The sequence below is a fragment of the Montipora capricornis genome, chromosome 8, assembly GCF_036669925.1.
Source record: "Montipora capricornis isolate CH-2021 chromosome 8, ASM3666992v2, whole genome shotgun sequence".
Classification (NCBI taxonomy): Eukaryota; Metazoa; Cnidaria; class Anthozoa; order Scleractinia; family Acroporidae; genus Montipora; species Montipora capricornis.
This window is the reverse complement of record NC_090890.1, coordinates 19,321,950-19,335,279: the sequence shown is the minus strand read 5'-3', so window position 1 is coordinate 19,335,279 and position 13,330 is coordinate 19,321,950. Positions and strand designations below refer to the sequence as shown.

Genomic DNA, 13,330 nt, shown 5'->3' with positions numbered 1-13,330 from the left:
TCATCTTTAGTTGCACAATGTTCAACCAATATTCCCCATTATGGCCCTCCAGCTCGTTTAGTAAGAGCCTAATATTTCCAAGTTGTTACTTGTATTTTGACTTGCCTTTTGCAATTGGCTCCTTCAAAACACAGCATGAGTCGTAAAAATACTCACCTTTTACTAAATGAGTTCCTTTGCTTTGTCAACAGAATATAAACAAAATGTAAAAAAAATCATGGCTTATAACCTTTTCCATGGAAACGGCTTGCATGGCAAAGTCCTGAACAAGAAAGCACCAATCAAAACACTTGGATTTACCTAAAGACCATAGATCATAGGAGAGAACCAATCAGAAACGGAGGGAACTGTTTGTTACATTAACTTCAGCTATGTGTCTGGAACATGTGAAATTTTTTTTCCCTCGTTCAAATCAAAAAAGTCGTATGTGATGTCCTGTAAAAACAATTCTTCCAATTCTTCGAGTAAGTCGCCGACCTCAACACTTGCCGTCATTTTGAAAAGGTTTTTAGTAGACCCCAGTCTACTTCATCACACCTTTTCGCTAGGACCCGCTCTTTTCACCACCCGGCCTCTTTCCGCCATGACTGAGCCAATAACTGTTTCCTCTGTGATGGTTCTTTGACCTTACACCGGAAATGGCATTAGTGAAAATGCAGAGGGTTATGTTTCCCATTAAAAAATTCCTTTCAACATCCTGTAGAGCGAGACTAGTACTTCGACGGGAGACCGCTTGGGAATATTTCGTGTCAAAGAACCATCACAGAGGAAACGGTTATTGGCTCAGTTCAACTTGCCCGCTTTTTCGCGTGAAAAACACTTTTAAAGTTGTGACTGAGGGCCACAACTTGCATATTTCCAAAACTCGTTAAGCATAGTTTAGGATTCCAAGGCCCAAAACGCGACTGTGGCACATCGGTAAAGGCGCGATTATGCACCAACTCAGGAAGACGCGCAAGAGAGAAAGTAAAATAATATAGGCTTGAATCTCTGACTTACGCAAAGTCAAATTCAATAGAATTTTTCGCGTGAAAAACGCTTTTAGAGATATGACAGAGTGCTGAAACTTGTTTCAAAAACCCATTGAGCATAGTTTAGGATTCCAAGTCCCAAAACGTGGCTGTGGCACATCGGTAAAGGCGCGATTATGTACAAAAAAAAAATGGAAAAATGACATCAGAAAGAAGTTTTAAGCCATGCACTGTCCAATTCCATCGAGAGAATTACACTCTCGAAGTACAAGTGTGAAAATTATACGGAAGGCTTAAACTGGCACTTTTTAGAAACTCATTGAGGATAGCTTCGGAATGCGAAAGCCACATGGGGAGAGTGACACATCTCTAGACCCGGGAAGTTGATTGAAAAGAAAGAAAAATGAATTGGGCGAGAATCTCCCATCCCCGCACTGTCTAGTTTGGTAGAATACTACCCGAGAAAAGCAGATGTAAAGATTTGTAGGAGGGCTAAAACTAGCAGTATTTTAAAACTTATTAGGAATACTTTAAGATTCCGAGGCGGAAAACACGACTGTGGCACATTGCCAGACTCAGGAAGACGCGCAAGAGAGAAAGTGAAATAATATGGGCTTCAATCTCTGACTGACGCCAAGTCGAATTCAATAGAATGTTTTGCGTGAAAACCACTTTTTAAGATGTGACAGAGGAACAAAACTTGCATCTATGCATAGTTTAGGATTCCAAGTCCCACAAAGCGGCTGTGGCACATCGGTAAAGGCGCAATTAGGCACAAAAAAGAGAAATAGACATGAGAAAGGAGTTTTAACCCATGCACTGTCCAATTCGAAAGAATTACGCTATCGAATTACAAAAGTGAAGATTAAACTGGCGTCTTTCAGAAACCCATTAAGGATAGTTTCGGATTCCGTAACCGAAATGGCGGGAGTGGCACATCGCTATACCGGGAAGTTGTACGAGAAGAAGGAAAAATGTCTTGACCGAGAATCTCCAATTCATGCACTGTCCAGTTCGGTAAAATAGGGACTTTACGATCTACGACGGCGACGTTGACGAAAACGTCACCTCAAAATATAACTTTGCACTATCGTAAGTTTCTCGCCGTTAGGCCATCTCGTTCGCGTCGTACAATGTGGGTGAAGTGTCCTAAAAATAAATTGGCACGAGCGGTTTGGGAGTAAAAATAGACAATGAAAGATTCACATTTGAATGCTCGCGTTACCGTCAAAACCTGAAGTTTGGTGATTTCACGTAGTTGTTGTACAGAGTACCGCACGAATTTGTGCTAAAATGCGTGCCACACGTTCAGCACGATTACGTTTCCTCTTTTAACCAATGATATTGCTGTTTCGTGGCGTTCTCGTTGACGACCGTGTCGTGAACCGTAAAGTCCCTAATATTACACAAGAAACGCAGAGGTGAAGAGTTGAAGGAGGGCTTAAACTGGCACCATTTGAAAACTTGTTAAGATGCTTTAAGATTCCTTGGTGGAAAACGTGACTGTGTTACATCGCCAGACTCAGGACGACGGGCAAGAAGAAAGTAAAATGAAATGGGCTGAAATCTCTGACTGACTCAAAGTCCAATTCAATACAACTTTTTGCGTGAAACGTTTTTAAAGACTTGACAGAGTACCAAAACTGGCATATTTCAAAAACTCATTAAGTACTGTCCAGTTTGATAAAATATTACCTGAGAAACATTGGGGTGAAGATTTGATGGAGGGCTAAATCTGGCACAATTTTTAAGAAAACTTTAAGTTCCCGATGCCCAAATGAGTACTGTGGCATATCGCTAAACGTGTTAGTCAGAGATTTAGTCCATGTCATTTACTTTCGTCCTTCTGCCTCTAACGATGTATCACAGTCGGGTTTTCGACCTCCGAATGTTAAAGTGTTCTTAATAAGTTTACAAATTGCGCCAGTTTCAGCCCTCCTTCAAATCTTGACATTTGCGTTTCTCGGGTAATATTTTACCAAATGTAAATTTGAAACTTGTAAGACTGACGCTGTTAATTTAAGAGTCTTAACCGACATCTCGGCGATGCTGCCCTCTTAAGGCTACCCTGAAGAAGGCACCAGCATTGCCGAAACGGCAAATTGGACAGTTCGTGGATTTCAGATGTCGGGTTTTTTCGGACAGCTTTGGAATTACTGAGGTTATGAACGCATAAATAAGACAATCAAATGATTTATGACTGATTTAATAAGTCATTTGCACTTTTACAGAAGCATAATTAGGACTACTGGCAATTTTCCCAGCTGCCTTTGTACACAGGGTCCAGGGAGCACCAAGCTCTGTGGTGATTGGCTGTAGTACAAGAATAATACCACGTTCCACGGTATTTAAAGGGAATGGCACAACACTGTTTTGATGTTGTCTTTCGTTGGCAACAAGTAGTCTCTGGGAGAGAAAAAGCAATAACTTAATTTCACCTTGTCGTGTTGTGCTTTTTATGTTGTAACTTGGAAACTTCACTGCCTTGCTTTAACCCTTAAAGTTCAAAACTCTTTGCAAATTGTTCAGAGGACCGTAAAATAATCATGATAAGCTTACCACAGTTTTCCCAGCGGCCTTTGTACACACGATCCAGGGAACACCAATCTCTGTGGTGATTTGTCGAAGTACAAGAAAAATACCACCTTCCACGGTATTCAAAGGGAATGGCACAACACTTATTTGATGTTGTCGTTGGTGTGCAACCAGTAGTCGCTGGGAGAGAAAAAGCAATAACTTACGTTGTAATTTCGGCTTGCCGTGTTGCGCTTTTTATGTTGTAACTAGGAACCTTCACTGCCTTGCTTTGATCCTCAAAGTTCAAAACTCTCTGCAAATTGTTCAGAGGACCGTAAAATAATTTTTTTAACGTTAAATCTGTGAGCCCCAAAATTTAACATTGCACGTTCTGGACGTTACAAAGGATTTTAATCATATCCTGTACGTTATGTTTTTGTGGTTTTTTGCAGTTCGCACCCTTGTTGGACCGTGATTTGTACTATAACCATTAGCTATAAAATAAGTTCCAACACTATCTTGTTTAAACTCCCTGACGAAGTCTGTATCTTCAGACGAAACCCGTAGGAGAAATAAAAATGTTAACAAGATCTACAGTTGCTGTGTGCTGCTCACTAGTCTGTTAAACAAAATATTAAATTAAATTTAAAAAAATAAAAATTGTCGACAACCTATCAAATTCGCTAAAATATTTAGAAAAAGGAAAACGACACCGTGGCGAACACGAGTTCAGCGGAAGCATAGTGTTGCTGTTCAGTACGTATTGGCTTACTGTAGTCTGCGAAACCAAAAAATTTTAAAGTTCTGTGGGTAAACTCTTTACGAGTTTACCCACAGAACTTTTAAGGATTGGAGCTAACATAAAAAAGAAGAGCTTAAGAGGGTTAGGTCACCTTTAATTACTTTATCGTGAACAGATGGCATCTCCAGCTCTGTCACGGTGTCGGAGAGGACGCCTAGCTGGGAATTATTTATAAGCCGGATAGACTGATGTTTGGGTAAAAATGCAAAGAACCGGGAAACAGTGGCGATGTTGTGGTTTCGAACGATTACGCTCTTGGCTGAGTCTCCAAATGTTTTAGTGCCGCATTTTTAATTTTGGACGTGACTAAGTGTTACTCAACAGAAAAAAAGTGTGGATGCAAAAAGAAACATTTTCTTTTCATTTCTAAGTGAAAGAAAAAAATTACCGACGTTCATTTGTAGAAAATCCAGGAAAGCTAAAAGGACGCCTAACAGTCGTCATAGGTCCGATTTACGAGTTTATTGACACAACTCTGCCATACCAGTGGTGTGTATTGATTTCTTTGGTTTTTTAAATACGTTTTGAATTGTTTCGTTTGGTTTCCATTCGCAAATTACAGCACAGGCGGTCCAAGTTCCCGCTGTGTGATGATCGTCTTGTGTGATGGCAGTCATGGCAAAATTACAAGAGTTTGTATGGGAATATTTACAGTAAAATTACTGTCAAACTATTAATAAAAATACCTAACCTTACTTCCACGCTGTATTGTTTGATGTCTGTTCGCTTACTTTGCTGTCTAGAGGCCTTCACAGTGAATTATCTCTTTCTAGGTTTTCCACTCCTAAGAGAAGGAAGAAGCATCGCACTGGAAAAACGAACGCCTGATCTGAAAAGCAGAAAATCCTCTGCTTTCGCGAAAATCCCGCATTCTATTGGGCGATCGAGGGAAACCTTTCGAGGTTTTAGGTCCGTAGTTCGAAAACAAAAAGTCACAGTGTGATCCCCGGCGAGGCTAGCTCAGTTTGAAAACGAGGGTTACCAAGGCAGTTTTTAACGGTCGTGTGTCGTGGGTAACGTCTACGCGACTCTCTACAATCTTGTGAGCTGTAATTATTGCAAACGGCCGCTTGGCGTCGGTTTTTGGAGAAGGATTGAGTTGCTAGTTAATTGATATGAACATGTGTGCTTGGATTCCGAGTTGGATTTGTGGCCGCCCAACCATATTGAGCTAGGATTTTTTTCTTTTCGGATCAGGCATTCGTTTTTCCAGTGTGATGCCTCGTCCTTCTCTTAGGAGTGGAAAACCTAGAAAGAGATAATTCGCTGCGAAGGCCTCCAAACAGCAAGGTAAGCGAACAGACGTCAAGCGATACAGCGTGGAAGTAAGGTCAGGTATTTTTACTCATGCGCAGTAAGCGCATGAGGTATAAAATGCCCTCCGTTTCTTGTTTTCCGTGTGACATTAGTGCATGGAAATTTATGCTTGCTTACATTTACATGACTGTAACGTAACGCGGGGCGGGGGATAGGGGATTATTTAAAACAATTAATAGCTGCTGAAAAATGTATTGTTGAGTCAGAAAAATTAATAGAAAGATTTGAAAAGAAGTATTAGAGTCTTAAAATGTATGTATGCTTGGAATATCAGTCCATTTTGCATGACAAAATAAACAGTGTGTGTTTGAAGAAATCAACCATCCCTCTCATGTTTTAAGTAGACTTGCCACAATTCCGCCTCACGAGAATCCCGGGAGAAAATGTTTTGGCGAGCGAAGCGTGATTTTTCGGACGCGAATCTACACGAGACGAAGGACTTTTGAAAGTCTAGCCCTTAAGATGTGTCAGTTTCTCTTGGATGTGCATGGTTGCGCCCGAATCATCGCATCTTTACTGTTCAAACTTTGTGATTGTAGTCACGGTCGTACGGCCCGGGTCGTACGGATCGAGCTGTTAGAATAAATCTTTTTCGATTGTGGAGCCAAAATTATATATATATTTTTTTTCTAATTTGTTTTACAAATAAACACTTTGCACGAGAGCGGGGATCGACATAAAGGTCATTCAACATTTTCTCCATCAACTCTCCTAGTGATCTTTGAGAACCTTAGAGCAGCTTTGAGCGAAACTGAGAATACCTGAGAAAAGCTGATCCGACTTTTAGCAATCTGAACTGTTCTTAGAACTACTGTTATTGTCAGTATGGGCATGCGACGAAGTCAAAATGGGGAATTCTTTCAACAATACAGACTAGTCGTTGATATGCATTCTGTTTATTTGGTGGCAAAGAAATTTAGAGGATGCTTCAAAGGGAAATTCTGGTTTTCTGTCTTAATTTTGTTTTACTTTGAGGCCACTTATTTGCCAGTATTGGAAAGTTTGGTCATATTTATGAAATGTAACAAATTATAATCTGTGGCTTTAGAAAGATCTATTTGTATCGCTTTTACATTCCTGAGTTAATTCGACTCGCAAATGACGTACAAACAACCCAGGTCCAGGAATTGTTGATCCAACTAAAACTATTGCCGCACCATACAGTCAAGGTAATGTTGAAGTATTTGGTACAGCAAATGCAGGCACACAACGTGTGGCAATGTCTCTGTCGGCACTTGTTTAAAATTTCAGGAATCCAATAACCTCTTCAGCTGACTTGGTTCAAATTATAAACATTGGGATTAATATGTATTCAGCTTTGTCACAATCATGCAAACAGGGACTCCTATTTTTGACAGATTTGCCTATTATGGTTATAACGTAAGCTACATTAATTATCAGTTGACATACAGTGATAGTTATAGTGGTTTGCTAAATAGTGCACCTCCTATAATTTCAGACTTCCGTTATGTTATATCAATGTTAGCTGCCTTTGATTCTTTGCTCATGGATAATTATCATGCATATATTTTAACACTTGAACTTTACACAGTAGCAATATACTGTCTGCCTAATGGGAGGTGTAAAATTTTTTACTCTCATGGCAGAGATTTATTAGGTATGGGACCCATTTGCAACATGTACTTCAATTGAAATAGATTCATTAATGAATTTGGTACAACATTTTCAGAATATATGTGCACAAACATCTGTTACTTATGAGATTAAAATGTGTTAACATTATTAAAATGTAAAGCAACAGTGGAAGCATTGTTCATTCATTATATGTTCGAAACCAAAATTTTAGACCCTAGGAGCACTTAAATGATGTTTATCTTTGTTCTTGCAAAGAATGTTCTGCTGTGTCATTTTATTCTATTTGTTTTTCCACCTCAAAAGTCTTGTAACTATTGTACCTCTCAAACAGTTGATAGTATCATTGAGAATGGAAGAGCAATTTATCAGAAATGTTACTCCAGCAAAATATGTTTTTATTTCTGATTTTCTAAAGAAATTAGGCGTAAGCTGCTGGCCATGTAAAAGTTATTCACAGGGCAAGATGTCAGGGAAATTTATCTTGTAATGTGGTTCCCAGTAAACAACAGCTTAAAACTGCCATTTTGGATAATAAGGAAAACAGCACAGGCTTTTTGATGTGAATTTCTAGCTACTGCATTAGTTGTGTTTTCCAGTGGTTTGCAAAGCAAAAGATGAGTTACCACGTTTTTGTATACGATGGTTCTGAACCAAAAAATGTAACAAAAGTATTTTCAAATGTAGATTCTGTTATTGATCTATTTTGTTCTATTACTCAAAGTAAATTTACCGGTAATTGTTTTGAAACAAACTATGAGGTTGCATTTCTTAGATGTTTATGTGAATTATCAAATATAGAAAGGAAGCAAATAAAATACTTCAGAAATTGCAGCAAACTGGAAGAAAGAGGAGAAAAATTTACAGCCCAATGGACCCAGAGAAAAATTAAGAACTTCCTTCAAATTGTTTTGAAAAGTACAGGTCTATGGACCCATCGAAAAAAAATAGACTCTTTCAAATAAAGATGAAAAGTATAGGTCAATGAACTCACACGATAAAGAGCAAATAGATTCTTGTAACACCTATATACCTTTTTTTGTGGTGTACAATAAAGTTATTATTATTATTATTATTATTATTATTATTATTATTATTATTATTATTATTATTATTAAACTGTCAACAAAAGTACAAATAACTGGCAGCGCATGAGTATAGGCTACTTATAATTAGAGCCTCTTGTTACTAACAATTTGACAGTAATTTTACTTTCTCATACCGATCATAAATATTCCCATACAAACTCTTGTAATTTTGCCATGACTGCCATCACACAAGACGATCATCACACAGCGGGAGCTTGGACTGCCTGTGATTACAGTAAGCCGTATGGGCAAGCCATACGTATTAGCGCATTTTCTGATCTTTTTAAACTTGGCATGACACAAAGCAGGCAGGTCTGCATCCACCGTTGCTTGCCAATAAGAGCTTTCAGTTTGTTATTAATGTCACTTTACCTGTTTCTGCTTTCGAGTGGAACAAAACAGAAAACAAAACAATCACTCACTGCACTTGTACAGCAGGTTCATTTGCTTGCAGTCAAGTCCACTGGGACCATTCCTTTGACCGATAGTCACCTTGTTGAAAGGATAATAGAACGTTACTTCATTTTGTTCAGATTAAAAGCCTTTTTGGCAGCAAGACTTGCATGAAATACACTGAACATTAGAGTAGGAAATTTTAAAACCGTATGTTGTTGTTTACAGCAAGACCTTCATCTTTATCATCATTTTTCCGAACATTTTCACCCAACCTAGCTGGCTCATAAGAAGAGAATGTAGCTCACAAGTAAGATTCTGCATTTGGTTGCTTTCTGTACTTGCCTTTTGGTGGGTGTTCGTTAACATTTTCATTGACTAGTTTTCTTTATTAACAGATGAAAAGTACCTACCCCAGCCCTTTTCGCCACGATAGTCCGTTTGCCATTCTTACTGAAGTAATAAGCACCGTAATGCATAACACTGCCATAGTCATAAGGGACACCAAGGGAGTTGATGCGTGAAGTTTTGTAATTCTTAAAGTTATGTTCTTTTCCTTGTTTGAAATAATAAAATTAAAAATGGAAGTTAGAATTGATGAGTAAAGTGGTTCTGAACACGTGAGATTTACATCCAACCTTTTTCGGGCATTCGGGTATAGCTGGTATGCTTCACTAAAAAGTAACTTCTTCCTTTCTTGGGCACGTTTTTGAAGGGTCGGTTACCTTTTAATCAGGGAAAACCTTTAGTGAGGTTTTCGTTGACTGGAAAGTATTTGTAAGAGCTATTTTCAAGAGAAATATTCATCTAGGAGATGACTCTGTCCCTTACATAGATAGCTATTGATGCAATTTGTAAAAATTACGAAGAACGGGGAGAGGCGTTTTCTGAATTGCGGAGAAAGTGAAACCGCCCCAGCCAGTAATTACAGACTGTACACGGTGTCACTAGCTATCAATGTAGGATGATCAATGCAAACCAATATGAAACAAATTGCAGCTAATTACAGACGTGCTCCAAGTTACTGAAAACAAATTGCAGCTACATATTATTACAGACGTGGTCCAAGTTCACCTACCTGTCATTATGTTCGCCCAGTTTATGACGACGTAACGATCTCTATCAGGACGGGACTGTTCATGCCAGAATCCAAGAGCGTGAGCTAGTATAGAAAAAAATTCACGCATTATTTAATATCGAGATGACATTATGACACCAAGCAAAAACTAAAAGAAAATAACGTCAATCTGACTGATTAAGAAAAAAGAACCAATCAAAAGTCTAAATCTGTTTGATCAGTTCCTCGCAGTGCAACACTAGCTATAAAACTTTTCGTTTTAACTTTAAGTCTCCTTCGCTACTTCACTCAGTAATGAGGATGGAGAACCGAGATTCATTTACTTCCATAACACATGTACATCTACACAACACATGTATCACTGGGACTAACGTCGAGTGTTGCAGTCTGTATTACAGGGGTTAATTTAGCCTGAGAATCCAACCATCAACCTGTTGTGGTAATGTATTTCCCTTATTTAAGAGGAAAATAATTTCAAGTTTCATAGAGACTTAGAACGTAATTTGTTTTTCTCTCACTCTGGTATCGCGCTCCACGCTCATATCTCGCTCCTCGATCCCGATGAGTCCTGCTTTGCGCTTGCCAAATAAACGATTGTCATGCCGGCTTTGAGTGTTGTTATAGGAATTCCGTATAGAATCGCGGGCGTTCAAACGAAGTTATATGCCAAACGACAAAGTCTAATATTAAAGAATCTACGCCTTCCTCTTACCAATTTCGTGAACCACAGTGCCCAAGGAACAACCTCTCCCTATGCTGATATCCTGTTTTCCTCCTTGTCGACCAATCCAGGACCAGCAACTGGAACAAATTAATTTGAAAGTACCGTAGGTGTGGGTTGGCTTTTCTTAGCAAGGTGAATTTTTCAGCTTGAGATGAATAACCACCCTGGTATGAGATCTACTCCTCCGTCATGTCGGAGAACATGACATGAAGGAGATGAGGAAGTAATTATTCCATCCAGAATGCTGCGGTCAATTTCAAACTGAGAAAGTACAACTGAACCGTCAAGTCCTGGATAAGTTTCTGGGAGATTAGGAAAAAGCCCATTTATTGAGTGTATTCCAAAAGCGTAAAAGCCGCAGGCAGACAGAGACGTGAGACAAAGCAATGGTTCAGAAGTGGGGAACTCAAAGCAAGAAACGCAAGCTTTAAACATTGATTCACCAGAAGACCAAAGCTTTGTCACCACATTGTACCACCATCGTTTGATTAGAAAAAGAACTCCCCCCCCCCCCCCCCCTCTCCCAATCCAAGATCTATGCTCAGGAGAAACGTATCAGTGACATTGTGGCTCGCTGTTCACAACAGGCTAAAACTGACTCTATTCAAAGACGTTACATAGTTACCAGACTGGAAGGTATGCAACCGACACTTCAACATCGATGTTGTTGAGAAATGACACAACTTGAGACTGTTCAAGAGAATGCAGAGGTTACTATCCCGTGGGATATGCTCATTCAAACAGATCGGAAGCTGCAGGAAACTTGGCCAGAAAAGCACCTAGATCAAAGCATGTGAAGACTATCTAAATAGAGAGACTATGAGGTTGGAATGTCAAAAATGGGGCGCGTAACTAAGGTAACAATCCCAATGGTAATCGAAGCATCTGTGATTGTCAAAAGAGGCTTTTTGAAGTACACCGCCAGGCAACAGTACAGTTACCTTTAAGGGTACAGTTTACAAACTGATACCCAGCAAAAAGTGCATAAGGTCCTCGGTTTGGACCCCGTCCTATAAAAAGAAAAGGTGATGATGACGATGACGATGATAATGTGAACAATGATAAAATCAAATTGATGGTTGCAATGGGTGTGAACGGTTCGAAATGGAACCCTTGAATTCACATCTGTTTAAGACATTTCTCGGGCTTATTTTCGGGGAGGTCTTGTTGGTGTTTTATTGGGGCAGGAGGAGGGAGGGAGGAATAAAGCGTAGGCTTATAATGTTAGGAAATCTTGTTGTTCATAATGGTCATTAAAATCAGTGTGCAATGCTGACCTAACAAGTTAAATTCTGCGAGCACACGGGTCTTAAGTGGAAAGTTCTTGTCCTAAAATTCTGCTACTCCTTTCTCTTAGGCTTACCCGTTTCCATTGAAGAAATGAACGTAATTCCTTTCCCTGGTCCTTCGCTTGAATTTGATACAGGTTGTTTCACTCCAAACTTTCATAGCATTTAATATGTCGTCATGTGTTGCTGCACCTTTTAGCAAAACACAGGTAAAGGTAGTCCCGATGAGGTCATTCTATTGAACTCTCGTTTGCAGATATGTCCAGGATTGAACTCTAATGAGATTCAAATTCCTATGATAAGCATCACAAAGTGTCCTCATTGGTGAAAAGTCACTAAAATACACAATTCTGTCAAATATGAAGTAATATGAAAATGTCAAATAACCCTGCCAAATATGAAGTACTAATTAAACAATACTTGTGTTCAATCCTGGACATAATTTCTCGTTTTCAGTGTCTGCTATGTGCAATTTTTGTACACATTCATACAGCTCAGAGGAAAGACTCGAGCTGGATTAGTAGTATGACGTTTGGGTTAGTTTTTCTATATTTTATACGAAACTCCTAACATTTGTTTTAGAGGTGCCCCATTTTTTTTTTTTTACCTCAGTAGTTAATATCTGTTAGGAGATTGGACCCGAGTCTAAAGTATTATGGGATGTAGAGCGAGAGTAACACGAGTTGAAGTTGTTGAAGACATTAAACGTTGAGTTTATATGAACCGGTGTCGTCTCTTCCACGCAATAACATGGTACCAGGAGTGGGGTAAATAAGGAAAATACTGCTGAACTGATTCTAATCTGCTGTGAAACCTGTTTAGAGGTTCCAGGAGGAGAATCTGTACACATTTCTGCAAAGACAGTCACCGAACTAATTCGCGCCAAACCTCCTGCAATTGACATCGTGTGGCGAAAAGCGATTATTCTGAGGGAATTTTCTCCGTCAACTTTCTGCTGGAGCAAGGAATTCTGATAATTTCTGCATCTGTTTATTACTGACGTTGTGAAAGATGTCTAACGAAGGAGATGAGGGTGCTCCTGCTCAAAATCCTGCTCAAATTCCTGCTCAAGGTCATGCTCAAAATCCGGCTGATCATTTTACTGGAAATATTATGAACTTTGAGCGACCAAAGTTCAATGCTCGCCAAGAAAATCGCCTCGAAGCATTAAAATCATTCAAGAAAAAGTGTGGATATATTTTCAAAGGAAGCCTCGTTAATATATCAGAGGAACGAAAGTGTATACTGGTACAAGATTGGCTCGGACCGGAAGGACAGAAGATTTATGACAGTTTAGACTGGGGCGAACTTGAAGATGTAAACAATTACGAACTGATGTGGACTAAACTGGAAGGAGCGGTAAGTGCTGAATGTAATGAGATTGTAGCTTCAAAGAAATTCAAGGAACGAGTTCAGAACCCTAAAGAGACAATCACTTCGTTTGTCACTGATTTGATGCTGTTAGTTAAAGATTGCAATTACGTCGATGAAGACAGACAAGTGAGAGACCAATTTGTGTATGGCGTTTCTGATGATGATTTAAAGAAAAAACTGCTTG

General features: G+C 39.2%; 1 protein-coding gene and 1 long non-coding RNA gene across 2 annotated transcripts; both read right to left on the bottom strand.

The window, feature by feature from the left end:
- Nucleotides 1-3,194: 3,194 nt before the first annotated feature.
- On the bottom strand, nucleotides 3,195-9,332 carry LOC138013809 (seminal plasma protein HSP-1-like). Its single transcript, XM_068860865.1, has 5 exons — nucleotides 9,320-9,332; nucleotides 9,095-9,237; nucleotides 8,711-8,780; nucleotides 3,531-3,686; nucleotides 3,195-3,377 (listed from the first exon to the last, which is right to left on the bottom strand). Exons 1-5 carry the CDS (start codon nucleotides 9,330-9,332, stop codon nucleotides 3,217-3,219), a joined length of 543 nt encoding a protein of 180 aa, XP_068716966.1. The 3' UTR covers nucleotides 3,195-3,216.
- Nucleotides 9,333-9,758: 426 nt separating this feature from the next.
- LOC138060130 (uncharacterized) lies at nucleotides 9,759-11,955 on the bottom strand. The gene is made up of 3 exons (XR_011134297.1): nucleotides 11,847-11,955; nucleotides 10,472-10,560; nucleotides 9,759-9,843 (listed from the first exon to the last, which is right to left on the bottom strand). It is a non-coding gene; the product is annotated as an uncharacterized lncRNA (long non-coding RNA).
- Nucleotides 11,956-13,330: the final 1,375 nt, after the last annotated feature.